Genomic DNA, 16,712 nt, shown 5'->3' on the forward strand with positions numbered 1-16,712 from the left:
CACAACAGTACACAGCCTTTTGTGACACACCAGTCATTTTGAGAGTTCTCCAAGGTCTTAAAATGAAGAGCCTAGTCTTTTCATCCATTAAGTATACCTGGCACTGTCCTTGTCCTATCATTAATTAATCTACTGTGTTCTCCCATTCATATACAAAATGCTTCCTTAATCTATACCTGCCTGTTACATCCCCAACTTCTCCATGGAATCTTTCTGTAGTACTAATTTATCTAACCACTAAGCACTTCAAACTACTATTGCAGTGGCCCTTCATCTTCTAATCATGAAGATCATGTTCTTGATCCCTATTCCTTCAGCACATAGAGGATCTGAACAGTTCACCCAACAACATACCTTACCCTTTTTAAACTTTCACAAAGTGATCTTACAATCTTGATTGTTCATCTTAACTTGAAGTTGTATTTGCATTTCACCTAAACCTGCCAGTCTTCCTCCTTCAACCAAACTCCCAGTTAGAAGCTTTATTCACTCAGTGTCTGCAGAACTGTTGCCTTCTGTTGACAGGATCTTTCAGGAATGCCCTCTGCCTCTCTGTCTGCCATTCTGGACCCAGACAAGGCCAGTGCAATGCAATGCAAAGCTAAATGGATAATGTCTACCATTCAGTTGACTTAACAGCTAGCACACCTACCACCACTTCTCCAAGTGAAAGTTTATATTATGATGGTAATAGTCTTCTCCCCTGCATTCATAAGAAGGGTATTGGTACCACAGTTCTGCATCACAGCTGCAGTGACATAAACGGAAATACAGATGGTGCTATAGGTCAGTGTCTTGCTTTGTAGCAATGCAGCTTCCTAGTTTAAGAAACATGATGATTTTTCAAAAATCAGAATAATGAGGAAGGGCAGGGAACCTGGCAGGCAGTAAAACATCATTACCTCACATTAGAAACTCAAGGAGGTTGAAGAGAGAATCCATTAATGAGAAAAGGGGTTCTCCAGAATCAGTAAGTATGCTTGGCGTGATGATAAGGGTTGGGGAGAATACATCCAGAACTGTGCGCCACACATTCGAGTTAGGGGCAGGCAGCTCCCTATCACACCACTGTTATCCTCATAATCTTAGCTTAGTAGGAGAAGGTATTGGGAAGTAGAAATGCTGTCTGTTATTGCTTTCCCCTAAAGGACAGAATGGCTCCTGTTTCAATCTGTTAAAGCTGAACAGCAGCACTTCTCTTAGAGGCCAAGTTTACACTGAACATTATGTTGCATGTCCCATTTATCTTCAGTAATACTCTTCAAGGCGCATTGTCCCTTAATTTCTCTATTAGTGCAAATAGAAATTGGACTGAGCAGAGGATGAACTTAAGAGACTGAATCTGGGCACAGGAGCAGGTCAGAAGTTGGAATGGGCTCCCAGCACTCAACCGCTGTCAACAGGGGTAAGATGAGGCCTGAATGAAATCCTGGGAAGAGTGCTACAGTCAAAGCAGCCCTGGAAAATGGGCCTGACTTTTCTAGCACTGAAGACTTTCAAGAAGAATGGCTATTGAGAAAGAACTCCAAGAATTCTACTCCTCTCCATCACACTTACAGTTCAATTTGGCCCTTGCTTTAGTGGAAAAAAATTAAAGTCTGTAGTTCCTTATTGTACAGTGCATTTCTATTAGGCATCACCACTGCATGTACCTGACAAATTTGACTCTGCCCAATGTTGATATTTCTATGAGTCAAAGTTTTCCTTCCTCTCACCTTCAATCTTTATATAGGCTCATAGCTGGCAGCCAGGAATCAAAAATCCATATCGTGGTGTTGTTGTGTGGCCTGTTCCTGAAAATATTGAAATCACTGTGACACTTTTTAAGGTAAGTGTGTTTTGTTTTGAATAGTTCAGCTTTATACATAGATTAATGATTAACAGGAATTCTGGTGAGCAGCCACAAATAACTTGCTCCTACATTTATTCTTCTCCTTATTAATATCAAGATCCTAAGCATATTATTGGAGGTGCCCCATAGAAATAAAAATAAGTTCCAGAAAATAGTCTTGGAATCCAGCCATGAAACTGTTGTTATCAATGGAAATTAAACCCTCAAACTGTAATCTTGAATTGCCCTGTACAGGCATTGTTTCTGTCTAACACAGGATCACAGCCTGATACTATGCATGTTTACTCAGAAGTCAGTTCCACTGAGCCTAGGTTTGCTTCCTGTCTGCTGTCCTTCTGCCAGCAGGAAAACACCACTTTATATGAGAAGACCTTTGGCATGTAAGTGGGTCTATGGCTTTGGGTGGTATGTGTTTTATTCTGTAATTCAATGGGTTTTTTATTATTTTAATGTTTATTGTTTTAGTCAATTATTCCTTTAAGCTGCCACAAATGCCATTTTTGGTAGAAAAGTGTTGGGTACAGATCAAATCAATAATAAATACCTTACCCTGATGTTTAATTTTATATGCACAGGAAATCTTTTTGTAGAAAAGCCTCAGATGAGCCACCACTTGCATCTTAAACTGATACAAACTAAGACATAGATTTATCTGCCTCAGTGAGAGTTAGCCTGCTTGTGTAGGTTGAAGGTAGGAAATATCGCAGTTAGCCAGTTGCTTGTGCAAGATTAGGTAATGCTGATCTGGTCATGGCAACAGCTCTTCATAAGCTAAGGGGAACTATTTATCATTATTATTATTCTGCCTTTTTCCCTTCCAATGAACTCAAGGCAGCTTACATAATTCGTTTCCTCCTCTCAATCTTATCCTTACAAGAACCCTGGGAAGTAGGTTTGGCTGAGAAGCTGTAACTTCTGGCCAAAGTCACCCAGTGACCTCCATGGCTGTGTGGGGACCAGAACCCAGATCTCCACCGATACGCAGGAGTTGAAAAACTCCACCAATTCCACCAATACTCAGGAGTTGAAAAACTGAACTATGTGTATGTTATTGCCACTGCTTAAACATATGAAGAGGTATGTCTTTGTTAATGCCATCCAAGAGAAATAAAAAACTCACATGTAGTTCTTCGTCGTGGCCTCTGTGCATCACACATATGGGTGCTGCGCCTGCACAGTGCCTGTAGCCGGGAAGGTTCAAAAGCTTAATGGTTTTGGCAGGAACTCCGCACCCCCCATAGTATAAGAAGGCAGGGTGCCCGCCATTTCCCCAGTTTTCTTGCAACTGCCGTTCACTGTGCCTCGAGCCTTTCGTCTCTTACCATAGCTATTCTTTTGTATCTAAAACTTTTTACTGTTTATTCTTCTTTACTTAGTTATCTTGTTAAGATCTCCAAGTTACATTACCTTCCCCATTAGAAGTTCTTTCTAAGTCCACATTTTTCCCTTTCCCTATATATATATAAAACCTTCTATCATCTATTCTCTTATTTCACTATCTTGTCTTTTCTCTCGATGGCTCAGCATGCGGCTTTCTCCAAATGTTCTCATTGTGGGGCCAAGATGTCCCCCACTGATCCTCACTATCTGTGCCTTCCCTGCCTTGGAGAAGGTCACAGAACTGATAAGTGCGGCCATTGTCAGGCCTTCACTAAGCAGGCACGAAAAATCGAGAAAACTGCCTGCGTAAACTCCTTTGGGACCAGGCTTTAATCACATCTGATCAACTCACGATGCAGTCCGCTTCACAGCCTTCTTCCTCGGCTGCTCCTCCCTCTCACCCATCGGCCAATGGAGCAACTTTGCCAGAGGGTAAATGCTCCTCTAGATCTCCTCATAAACAAAAGGAGAAGAGGAAGCATAGCGGCTCAGATAAGTCCTCGGTCCACAAGAAGGACAGGGCGGACAAGGCGGCCCATAAAGTGAAGAAGGTTGATCAGCTGCACCCCCATGTCTTGGAATCATCCGCTCTGTCGGTCCCGACTGCAGCATCGCTACCAACACCGACTGGCCCAAGTCTCCAACTGGCCATGCAGGTGACCCCACCAGGGGCTCCTCAACGGATTGTCCCTTCAGCCCTGTCCTCGCTGGACCATCAGGAGGCAGCTCTGCCAGGATTGATTTCAGATAGAGAGATCCGGGACTCTCCACAAATGGCCCCTCCGACAGAATGCTCGCTGACTCTTACGTCGATGACTGGTTGGTCGTCTCCTCGTCTAGAGGAGGCCTTCTATCACCGATCCATACTATATGCTCCCTCCCTGAGAGTCTGGGACTTTGTATTAATTATGAAAAATCCTGCCTTGTTCCTTCGCAAATCATTGACTTCATTGGAGCCCGTCTCGATTCCTTGCGTACAAGTAGCCTTCCTCCCTCAAGATCGTCAGGAGAAACTTCATTCATCCATTCGCCGAATCCACATGAACAGAACTGTTCCTGCTCTATTGATACAGAAGCTCCTTGGACACGTGGCTTCCATGGTCTCCATGGTCCCCAATGCCAGGTTACAGATGAAGCCTTTCCAACTGTGGTTCAATCGCCTCTTCCACCCACAGCGAGACTCGCCACACCATCCATCTACCTCCTTCTGTCCTTCGGACTTGTCATGGTGGACGGTAAAGGACAATCTACCTGTTGGAATCCCATTCCGTCTATCTCAACCGTTGTTGACTCTGTTCACAGATGCCTCCCTCATGGGTTGGGGAGCTCTCTGCGCTGGTCTTTGCACCTAAAGGCACCTGGCATGGCCACGAGACTACCAGACACATGAATTATCTAGAATTCTTGGCAGTTTTCAAAGCCCTCCAGTTATTCGAGAATACTCTTTGGGACCGAGTCATTCAAGTCGCTTCGGATAATATTGTCGCTGTCTTCTATATAAACAAACAGGGTGGAACTAAGTCTGCCCCCCGGCTCACCTCACCCTACGACTCTGGGACTGGTGCATCCCGAGGGGAATTACTCCTCTTGCCGTTCACCTTGCCGATACCAACAACGAGGAGGCAGATACCCTCAGCAGGCAGATGTCAATGACTCATGAATGGGAGTTAGATCGCCAAGTCTGTCATCATCTTTTTCAACTATGGGGACCTCTGGACATAGACCTTTTTGCCACACACACCAATGTGGTCTGCAGGACATGTTGCTCCTGAGCAAGCATCAGTCCGGACTCAATGGGGGATGCTCTGATGGTTCCATGGACACACAGATTTTTCTATGCGTTTCCCTCAATACTGCTCATTATGAGGACTTTAGCCGAGATTAATCTGGATGATGCTTGGGGAATTCTTGTCACTCGCCTTGATGTTCATGCCAGACAGGATTGCTTCTTTGGCCGCGCAGTCCTCTCTTCAGTTCTTCAATGACGACACCATACCGCCTCTGAGTGTGGTAAGCTTGCTAGTCACCCATATGTGTGATGCACAGAGGCCACGACGAAGAAAGGCAGGTTGCTCACTTGTAACTGTCGTTCTTCAAGTGGCTATCTGTGCATTCACACAACCCACCCTCTGGCCCCACTCAGTGTTGGTGACTGGGTTTACGATACCGTTTTTCCTTTGACTATGGTCCCATGTGTTATATACTTACCTTGTGTGCCTCCTTTGAGCACACTTTGATTCTGATATAAATATGTAATGCTTATTGCTTCCACTTGGGGGTGAACGGTTGGTCTTCAGTGGAGTGGGGAAATGGCGGGCACTCCACCTTCTTATACTGTGGGTGGGAGGGGTGCGGAGTTCCTGCCAAAACCGTTAAGCTTTTGAATCTTCCCGGCTACAGGCACTGTGCAGGTGCAGCACCCATATGTGTGATGCACAGATGGCCACTCAAAGAACGACAGTTACAGGTGAGCAACCTGCCTTTACAGCCATCAAATGGAGGAATGGGTGGACTTGCTGGTTTATATGAGCAGTAGAAGTTTTAGCATGAAAGCATGAACAGCAACTGTTTACACTGATTAAAAATTCAAGATTGCAGCTGAGCTGCTGGCTTTTTATCTGTATTGGCAACGTCTGCTGACACAACGTGTTGTTCATACAGAGTTATATAGGAGTTAGAGATAAGGCCTGCTTCTGTTTGTATAGCAGCAATTAGAAATAGTAGCAAAAGGAAAGAGCAGGGGCTAAGACAGAGGAGCCATGTGTTCTGGGAAGAGATACAGATTGCAGTGTCTCTGAATTGGTAAGTGGCTGTTGAAATCATGTTATTGGTAGGATTAGAGGGCAAGTCTGGGCTTCAGTTACTAATGAGAATGTTAAGTATAGCCTCTTAGCAGTCACCAGTGGATACTTGAAAAGCCACTATTTAAAAGCTTAGGCAACCGGTCAGTGAGTGGAACATTTGCCTGATAGAAAGGCATCTGGATCTTTAGAAAGGATTCACATTATTTTATATAGTATCCCTTATGACCTGACAGTATAACCAAAGTGAGAAATCTGGTGGTCAGATTTATAATGAAGCCTTCATTCCTTCCAGTGTTTACAGATGGAAAAAGGTACATGCCTGTGAATACTTTGTGTGCAAAGCCAGGCAGCTCAGAGGAAGTGGCCTACAAGTGTAATGACAAACCGCTTCATTGCTTGAGTAGTCTAATGGGATGACTTTATTTTTAAATTAAAAATTGAAAATAACAGAGGATCTTGTGGTACATTAAAGACTAAGACATTATGTCATGTGCTTTCATGAACTAGAGTCAATTTTGAGAGATATATTTCTGGAGGTACAAGTAAATACGAGGGGATTGTAAAAGTGAGAATCGGAGGAGAAGTGTTACAGTTTCACCCCCCACACGTGTGCATAACCCCCCCACCTCCGCCATGACTAGGAATACCACTTCATGCATTTGATGAAAGGGACAGTATTCCATTAAATGTTTTTGTCTTCAAGGCAGAGTTGGGTATCTTGCAGCTCTCCAGAGATTTTGGCCTAGAACTCCCATGATCACTTCCCATTGCCTATGCTAGCTAGGGCTGATGAGAGTTGTACACCAAAACATCTGGAAGACTACACACTTCCTATCCATGCTTAAGGTGTCACAAGACTTGTCCTGTTTGTTGTCATAGACTAACATTATGACCCCTCTGGAAAAAAAAGTAACGAAAATGAAGCAACAGTATAAGGGGAACCAAGAATTTGCACAGCACAATGCACAAGAACACACTATACTGACGGACTGTCAAATTAATACTTCTAGAGGGCAATCCTACAGCTGCTACTCAGAAATAACCCCCCTGAGTTAAATGGGTTTGACTTTCAGTTAAGAGTGTATAGCAGTCTTCCCCAAACTTGATATCCATCAGGGATACTGTGCTGCTTGCTGGGAACAATGGAAATCACAGCCCAACACACTCGGAGGGCACCCAGTTGAGGAAGGCTGCTGTATGGGATTTCAGCCGTAAACTATTTGAAAACAATATTTAGAAGTCTAGTATTTTGAGTTCAGCATCACAAGTATATGATTTTGAGGTATAAATACTCATGTGAAATGAATCCCTGGCAGGGATATTGCTTTCTTCCACAGACGCTGGTTTTCCTCATGTTATTCCAGGGTTCCCTGAATGGGTTCCAGCACTTAACAGTCCAAGGAGAATAGGGCAGCCTAACTTAGGAGAAAGGTCATGCTATATGCATGGCTTCAGTTTCCTCAGTTCTAATATACAAGCTATCAGTCAGAAGAGAATCCAATCTTGTTTTTCTAATAAAGGAAGATTGGTCACTGAGAGGTTTCATCTGAAGCAGGATTCATTAGAAGGTATCCCAAAACCTTCCATGTTTTGTCTCAGCTCTCTTAATAGATATGAAATAAAAAAGATAGGTGCCTCTGGCCATATGCAGAAGATTACCCTCTCCCACAACTGGCTTACATTCAGGGTTATAGCTTCTAGATAAGGATACATGCATCTTAGTCATACGTACACTGCAGTATCTTTATTTTCAGAATTTAAGGCTTTTTAAAAGTTATAGAAATGCTGGTTAAATAGAATACTTTAGAACATATGCAGCATGCCCTTGTTTTATTACCAAATAATTGCATTTATGATTAGGGTTGAACACTTCCATAGCAAAGGACAATAGAACACAATTCAGTTTAATTTGTATCAGAATCACCTCACAGTCCAGGAAGTACCCTTCTGTGGTGGGTCCAGGAGCTTAAGTGACTCCTGCTAAAAAAGCAATAAAGATTACTGTTCTTGTGAGACCTTTAAGTGGGTATAGGAGGATGAAGTGTGTGAAGAAACTCCTTCCATGGACTTCCTTCAGTTCAGTTTTCTTAGAATCCCTGCCAATGCTTTTCCTTCAGCAGTTTGCACGTCCCATGACAGGGAAAAGCAAAATTCCATGACAAGAGGTGGAATGTAGGACAATAATGCTGAGGAGAATCAAAGGCAAAAAAAGAAGGGGAAAACTAGGAGATGGATCCACAAAGGAAGCATGTAACAATAACAAGCCCTGGCACTTTTCCTCTTAAAAATTATGTACCCTATCCCACGAGTTGGGGTAAGAGTAGATGGGGTGGGGGGATCAATTTTTTTATAAAGTTCATTGAATTATATTTAATGTGCAATAACTGCTGGGATGGGGGCTTATTAGGATTATGACTGGTGGGTGCGCAAAGGGAGCACAATTTTTTCTCCCTGAGAGATTCCTCTACTTAATGCTCAACCTTTTTATAGTTGGAAAACTGGCACAAAGTGATTTCCTTAATTGTAGTGAATACAATTACTGTTGAAGGTTACAGTTCACAGAATGATACAGGAAGGGTTCTTGAGTGAAACAAGGAACCTTCCTCCTCTACTTTGTTTTCTGAACAACAAAGATACACATGTCACACAGAAAGTGAATGTTTGTTTGTTTAAAAAACTAGACTGCCTTTCAGTATTTCAGAGCATTTTACAATAGCTAAGTAAAATGCAATAAAAACTGTTAAAGGGCTATGTAAAAAGAACACTAAGATGAAGAAAGTATTTAGATATTATCTGGATTTGGTGGGTGAAAACCTGCTAATCCTCCTTGACTTCTCACTCACTTTTGATACTATCAATCTAAAGTGATCCTACTGTTCTAGATTGGCTGTCTAGCTGGAGGTTACAGACACTGTTCCTTCACAGCTCCATTTTTACCTAGAAGGTCATTTTGAAAACTTGTTTGTATAATAACTTACATTTTTATTCTTTTGTTCAGTGCTTCCTGTTCTAATTCTCTTTAGTTCTGTTTTTGTTTTTCACCATAGGAGCAGTAATGCTGAAGGGTGATAATGAACTTTCCAATTAATAAAAATAACCTTCATAAATTAAAAAATACCCTTAGGATCTTTGTAAGTTTAACGGATCTCCAGTAATCTTTACATTTCTGTGCTACCTTCTATGTCTATGCAGTTTAAAAAATGCAGCAGAAATGGAGTTCTTGTATATTGTTAAAACATTTGAAATGATATTTCTGTCTTCTAGGACCCTCATGCAGAGGAATTTGAAGACAAAGAATGGACATTCATCATAGAAAATGTAAGTAAAAAAACTGCTTCTCTTTTGATTCTGCATTCAGATAGATCACTTGTTAACTTGTAAGACAGGAAAGTTTTAATCTCTTCCCCACATGAAAGGATAAAGCAGGGGAGGAATCACTCTATCTTAAAATTTGAGTGATGACTCCTTTTTGCTCATAGTAGCAAATGATGGATTAATATACTTCACTATTTAAATATAAATTCTTTTACTGTCAATGTGTTTATATATCAGCTAATTGGATTTACATAGGCTTATTGTCCATGCAAATATGACAACTACTGAATTCATGTCAAGAGCTACAGGGAATGGGAATTTTGGTGCATCTTCAATGATAACTAGATTTAGGTAACCTCGGTAATCTCTGGTACCTTGGCAAAATAACATGTGGTTGATTGATCTGAAAAGTTGTAGAGCAAGAAAATTAGAGCAAGAAACTAATAATACCTTCAAATCAAGTTTGGGAAAAGTTGGAAAAGGTTTTCTTAAGGCTGACAGCACCACACAGTGGTCAGAGAAGAAAATAATATGGTTTAGGAAAATAAAAGCATCTTTGCCTCGTAGAGTATTTTTTTAAGCAGTTAGGTTGATTTAACACCCAGATTACCCAAAAAGAGAGGGTGTGTGTGTTATCTGTCAGTAGAATCTGACATTCACTTTTAGTTGGTGTTCTGTTGCTTAGCTGGATTGCTTGTTGAAAAGCAGTATAGAATCAGATTTTTAGTGATTTTGGGAACATGTCTATATAAACTACTGCAGTTTTCCCAGTTTGTAATTATTGTGATATTTGCTAGTATTTTTGGCCTGTCATCTGGTAGATGGTAATAAAAATGACAACTATTGAACTAATAACCTTAAACATGGTGCCCTGTATATACTTGCAGTCTATAAATGTACTAAATTTCAACCTGACCCAATCATAATAGCCACAAGTACAGCAAGTTACAGTACAACTGAAAATTTACATTTTTTCGCTCTGAACGATGACATAGGCATATGATCTATTTCAAATTTTGGTAAAACCACTGATTGTACTTAATAAGCCTGAGTAAAGTACAGTCCTTCATTGTTAGGTGAACTTCTAAGCAGTGGTTCAAAAGATTACTTGCTCTGTTGAAGCTCATGGCAGCAACTGCTAGCAAAGTTATATGGTGTATCCTTGGTTTGTTTCTTAAGGTTGTATGCTACCACAACTACATTCTTTGCTAATGGGTTCTAGTAAGTTCTGTGTGCAGTGCCTATTTTTTAGTTATGGAATGTGTCAGGGTCCACAGCCAGGATATTGGTGGCCACAGACAAGACAAGAGCAACAGAAGCACCAGGACGAGGGCAACAGAAGACAGAGTCCAAAAGCAGGGTTGAATAGAAAGTCCAAATCATAGTCCTGGTACAGGCCTAGGTCAGGAACCAGAAGAATGCCTGAGAGGAGAACAAAGACATGGTCAGGAACAAGACAAGGAGGTCAAACAGAGGTGCAGGTGCCTTTGAGACATGGCAAGAGACATGGCAAGGCAAGATAGACGAGACAACAGGAACCAGATACAGCAAGGTTCAGGCAAGATGCACAGCTTGCCGTAAGACCTGCATTACTGAGGCAACATGGCAAGGAAGGATACACAGGCAAGGCGAGATATAGGTCAGCCAAGAGCCAGGCACAACAGCAAGACACTATGGAAAGGCGGGACCAAGGAGCAGGAACAGTCAGGCAAGAGACAGGCACAGCAGCAAACAGGCCAACCTGTGCTGCTGAGGGAACATGGCAAGGCAAGAGAACACGGCAAGACGCAGGACACTGCAGCAAACAGGAGGGCCTGCACTGCTAAGGCAACATGGTGAGGCCAGAGACACAGCAGGAACCAGGAGCTGGTACTACAACCAACAGGGGGACCTGTGTTGCAGAGGCAGCACAGCAAGGCAGGAGATGAGGAAGATGCTGGAACCAGGAGCAACCAGGGAAAGTGCAGGCACTGCAGCTACAAGGCCTGTGTTCTTGAGGCCAGTTCTGGATGGAAGAACTTGCTCTTATATAGCTTTTCCCCCAGGACTCTCAGCTGGCACTTGTCAGTAGACTGAGAGCTTCAGCGAGTCCTTGGACCAATCCCAGAGTGGTGGTTGCTCTGGGTCTGGCCACTGGAGCAGCCCAGACCTGGACAGAATGTGACCTCCCAGGGTAAAACTACGTGCTATTAAATGTAAGCCTAATGTGGGGGTGGAGGATGAAGTTTTAACCTTTTTCCAGTCCTGTGGTTCCAGTATAGAATGAGGAGCCTTTGCTTGAAATATACACTGCTGTTATGTGTGATCAAGTCATCTCTGACTTATGGTGCTGCTATGAATGAAAGCTCTGGGAAATGCCCTGTCCATGACAGCCTTGTTCAGCTCTTGTAAATTACAGCTTTCTTACGGATTCAGTTCATCTCATATTTCATCTTCCTTTTCTTCCTCCACCTTCAGCTTTCTCTAGCATACTCATAATTGCCTTCTCCATCGAATTTTGCCTTCTTATGATGTGCCCAAAGCAGAACAGTCTCAGCTTTGTCATTTTTCTTCCAGGGAAAGCTGTGGCTTGATTTGCTCTAGGAACTACTTGTTCATCTTTCTGTCAGTCAAGGGTACACACAAAGCTCTCCAGCAGCACCTTGCATTGCCAAAATGTTATTCAACTGCAATGTAAATTGCTGGCGATATGGGTGGAGGGGTGTGTGATGTAGTGTGTAGCTCTCTCCTCTGTCATCTCAGGCCTTTCTTGTCTTCACAGGCATGGAGAGAAATGTAGCTGCAGTCCTCAGCCTTTGACTCTCTGGCTTCAAAGCTGCTGCTGCATGAATGCTTTTTGAGGCTATTTGACTGCAAGTCTGTCCATCATGATCTTCTCTAATCAGTCCTTTTTATTCACTGTCCCTGATGTCTGCCCAGTCTCTTTCTTCTTTCAAGCTTCCACTCTCCTTTAGAACCTCCTAACAAAAAATCCTCCCAGTAATCTCCTAGTTCTTCAGGGCCAAAAGAATATTGTGTTCCAGACACCTTACAGGGGGCTACACCTTACATGGTTTCATAAATGTAATCAATTTGCATGACTGCATTCAGCCCAGACAGAGCTGTATGCAGGATATGTATCCTGGATTGAGAAGGACTCTAGTATCTGTGTACAAATCCATGTATGTAGACTAAAAAGATGTTCAGCTGTTAGACCTCACATGTGGGGACTTGTATATAGGACAGACTGGGATACACATGCTAGCCCAGACCCGTATATCCCCCCTTCATGCTAGTGCCCCCCTCTTCTACATCCTTGACTTTGCCATATAAAGTGGCAAGGTCTGAAGGTGCCAGCCCTTGAATGCAAGTAAAGCTCTCCGTGAGATTTGGCACCCTCATGAAGCACGGCAAGGTCATGGACTAAGGGGTTGGGGAGGAGCACACGCAGTAGCGTACAGGGCCAGAGTGGGCAGCCCCACTCCCGACCTGATTTAGACCCTCACAGGGGTGTTCTGACAGCGCAGTGATAAAATTGGTATATATAGCAACAGAGGTAGCAAACTACATTTGTCGGCTTACTAGCTTCCTTTTTTAATTCCTCAAACAAATCATCATGATAATTATGCTAGCATATGAGTTTTCTCACTGTAAACGTTCTTTATCTATTGTTTTGGCTGCACTGTCAGGGTTAGGCTAGGAATAACAGAATGAAATGGTTGTCATCAATAACCAGAAAATAGGCTACTTTTCATTGAGATGAGTAGACTCTGCGCTCTCTGTCTCTCCCCTGCCCCCTGTGTGTGTGTGTGGGGGGGGGGGCAGGCGTGTGTGAAATGAGGTATTTAGTGGCCAAGTCTGTTCACATCAGTAGTTTCTTCTTATCAGGACCGTCTACTGAGGTTCTGCTGTCAGCATCTGACAGTGGGGATGGGATAGCAGGAAACAGTCAACAGAGAAAAGAGTGAGGTTCATTTTGAAGGCAGAAGGAGTCTGATCTGATCATGGATGAAGCAGGGAAAAGATAAAGGAATGCTGCCATCCTTTGCTGGCTTACTCAGACCTACATCTGTGTGAACATAGGAGGACAGTTCTACTCATTTATATACCTCTGTCTAGCCAAGGACTTGTTTGTGTTTGTGTTTTGAGAATGATTTCTTATGATATTGCAGAACTACAGTATCAGTATTGTGCCAGAGGTAATACTTGTAAGCAGTGCTTTTTTTGTAAAAAAAAAAAAAGGTGCCGGAACTCACGTCTTGGGTTCACACTTTTACACAATGGTCACCGCCGGCAGTAAGCACTCAGCGTGCGACCACACGACCGATCCCAAGCCGAGCAACGTCCCAAGCCAAGCAGCGCCCTCACAATCAGCGCCGACACACAAGCAGCCCGCAGGCACTATGTTAATGATTTTTGCCGCCGATCTGCTATGCCCAACAGGGCGATTCACAATCACTTGGAAAAATCCGTCAAAAAAAGGTGCCGGAACGCCGTTCCAGTGCGTTCTATGACAAAAAAAGTCCTGCTTGTAAGGAGCCTGAGTGCTAACTAGTGACATGGAAGACTGCGGACATCAGAGGGCAAATATTTATTTTTATTTTATTCTTGTTCTGAGGACATTCCACCTTTAGTTGTGCTTCTGAGGGAAGGGCTGGGAGGGAAAGAATTCTGTGTAGTTACGTACTGCTGCATGCTACACCATTTTGTGCAATTAAGTTTTTAATTCATTAATTATGGCTTAATTTTCAAAAAAGTGAGAAGCAGACACTCAGAGACTGATTACATAGCAAGAGAGGTGGCAAGTGGCACCTGCCCTTGTATCTGACAGAAGACTGGAGGGCAGAGAGGAAGGGCGAAAGGAAAAGGAAATCAATTTAAGAAAGATGCAAGTAAATTAGAAAGGGTCCAGCAGAGGGTGACAAAAATGATCCAGGGTGCGGAAACACTGCCCTATGAGGAGAGACTGAGGGAACTGGGCATGTTCAGCCTTGAAAAGAGAAGACTGACAGGGACATGATAACCCTATATAAGTACCTCAAAGGCTGTCACAAATAGGAAGGTCAAGATCTTTTCTTGCTAATCCAGAATGTAGGACACGGAATAATCAATTCAAGTTGCAGCAACCCAGATTCAGGCTGGACATCAGGAAAGGCTTCCTTACTGTCACAGCAATACAACAGTGGAACCAGCTGCCTAGAAAGGGGGTGGGCTCTCCCACACTGGAGACATTCAGAAAGAACCTGAATAGCCATTAGAAAGTGTATAAAAAAAATGTGCACTGTGATATGAAATCATCAGTAACATTAGTTAAGTATTTTTATCCCATGTATTTTATACACTGAGTTGTGAGAAAGGACATGTGAATACATTGGGGGGAGGATGGATAACATGGCAATGATTTCTTCTTCCAAAATAAGAGCGAGTCAGTGGTCAAAAAACCTGTTGGTTATCTAAGCACTTCTGGATCCTGAAGGCATGGAGTCAATTCACAAGATTCACCCACCAGCAGAGTAAAGCTTACATTCACCATAGGGCAATGTGGGACATCTTTGTGTGCTCTAGTCACTCCATTCACCCCATCTGTATTTCGGTTTGAAAGACCAAGAAGAAGTTGCGGTGCATGAAGGGTAGGTTGTTGGCAAGTTCAATTTGTGACACGCCACAATATCATTGCTGGACATAAGGTACATCTGATCACTTGGGTCAACACGAGCTGGTGGTTTAAAACCTAACTATAGTTTTGAACCAGCATGTTTCTGATCTGTGTGCATATGTGCACGTATTAAATAGCCTGTGTTTAGAAAACCAGTAAGTTGCAAGAGGGCTTTGTTTACTATCTTCCTAGTATTTATATGAATGGAGTTTTTCAGGCTGATCTTCTAGGGCCTGTAGCAGTTAAATAAAAAAAAGTTCTTATTGCTTGCTTCTGAATATATGTAGGGAAGTAGATACTGAGGTGTACTAGGCCTAAGAGTTCCAGTGGGTACAAAAGTCAGTTGGGTGAGGTTTACTATTTCCTTTTTACGTCCTTTTTATGTTGAATTTTCTAGCACCTACAGTAAATGGATTGTAATTTTGTCTTGGCTACCTCTGTACTCAGCTAAACCCCATGGGCTTTTATATTTACCCCATTATTCTGTCTAAGTATCAACTATTCTTAGAATGAACCATTTCCCTTTTCCCACATATTTTAGGATGTCATCATCATTGGGCATTGTCTGAACTGGAGATCATGTGACACATTACATAATTTTTGACTGCTTCATTAGCTTTCCTGTCTCATTAATTTTTGTATGTTTAACAATTGCAGATATTCCCTTATTTTGTTTACCTCGATGTTTACATTAGAGTATTTTAACTGAACCACAGTAAGAACATTTCATTCCTAAGTATTCTTACTGCATGACGTTTACTAGAGCTTAATTGGCTTATAAAAAGCTTGTATTTCTTTTTGTTTTCAGTTCATAGTAACATGATATACCTAATGGTATCCCCCCCGCCCCCCACGCACACACACGCATGCATGTGTCTGTATCACTTTAGAACTTCATGCATCTGATGAGGTGGCCTGTAGGCAGTGATACCTTGTGGCATGACAGAGATCTGTTTATTGTTGTTTTGTTTTCTACTATGCACTAAAACAGATGGCTTCTCCTTGGGAATTGTCTTTCTCAGCTTCGGTAACTAATAATTGTGATGATTTTTTTTAAAAAATGATGTACTGGGGTGCAGGCAAAGAAAGCTTTTAAAATATTTCAGAACATGTATACTCAAAAGTACACAAAGAGGACTTCCAGGTAAGTGTGTATAACATGACAGCATAGTTGTTTTTGAGAGAACCAAATAGTAGTACAAGTCTTCAGTTACATTTCTAGTTCCTAATACTCATTTTGTATAAAAATGGTAATAGAGTAGTTACACCTGGTCCCCTGGTAAAATGTAGGTATATACTATTCTGTAATAGCAAAGCTTTTGCTATTAATATTATTTCTTTGTAGCATATGCAATGATTTTAAAAAGAAATTCAAGAGGTCTATTTACATTTAAAAAATACAAGCAGCTTAAATTTCTTGTATACACTCCTGCCTGAACTATTTTTTTTAAGTTTAAAATAAAAACATGTCTTTTTCTAAAATTAAATACCTGCCTTTAATACATTTAGAGTAGGAAGCTTGTAGTTCAGACATGCTTTTCTGGCACTCTAATTCCCCTGTCATATTCTGCTGTATGTGATTATGTGAACTGTGACTGGTTGCCTGTTTAAATTAGCCTGGTCTTCTGGTCTAGATATAGCTCAGAATTAAATGCTGCTTTGTCAGCCATCTCACTCTTGTTCTGCTTTGAATTTAATAGAAAATCGGAAAAGTGTGTGCAGTTTT

General features: G+C 42.1%; 1 protein-coding gene across 1 annotated transcript in view; it reads left to right on the forward strand.

Moving 5' to 3' along the window:
- EHBP1 (EH domain binding protein 1) overlaps nucleotides 1-16,712 on the forward strand; it is a 333,031-nt gene that overhangs the window by 57,837 nt on the left and 258,482 nt on the right. The window contains exons 4-5 of the mRNA XM_044454620.1: nucleotides 1,733-1,828; nucleotides 9,301-9,354. Of these exons, the coding sequence (XP_044310555.1) occupies nucleotides 1,733-1,828; nucleotides 9,301-9,354 (150 nt within the window). The remainder of the gene's footprint in view (nucleotides 1-1,732; nucleotides 1,829-9,300; nucleotides 9,355-16,712) is intronic.

Source organism: Varanus komodoensis, unplaced genomic scaffold (genome assembly GCF_004798865.1).
Source record: "Varanus komodoensis strain SLA01 unplaced genomic scaffold, ASM479886v1 scaffold7_3, whole genome shotgun sequence".
Lineage (NCBI taxonomy): Eukaryota > Metazoa > Chordata > Lepidosauria > Squamata > Varanidae > Varanus > Varanus komodoensis.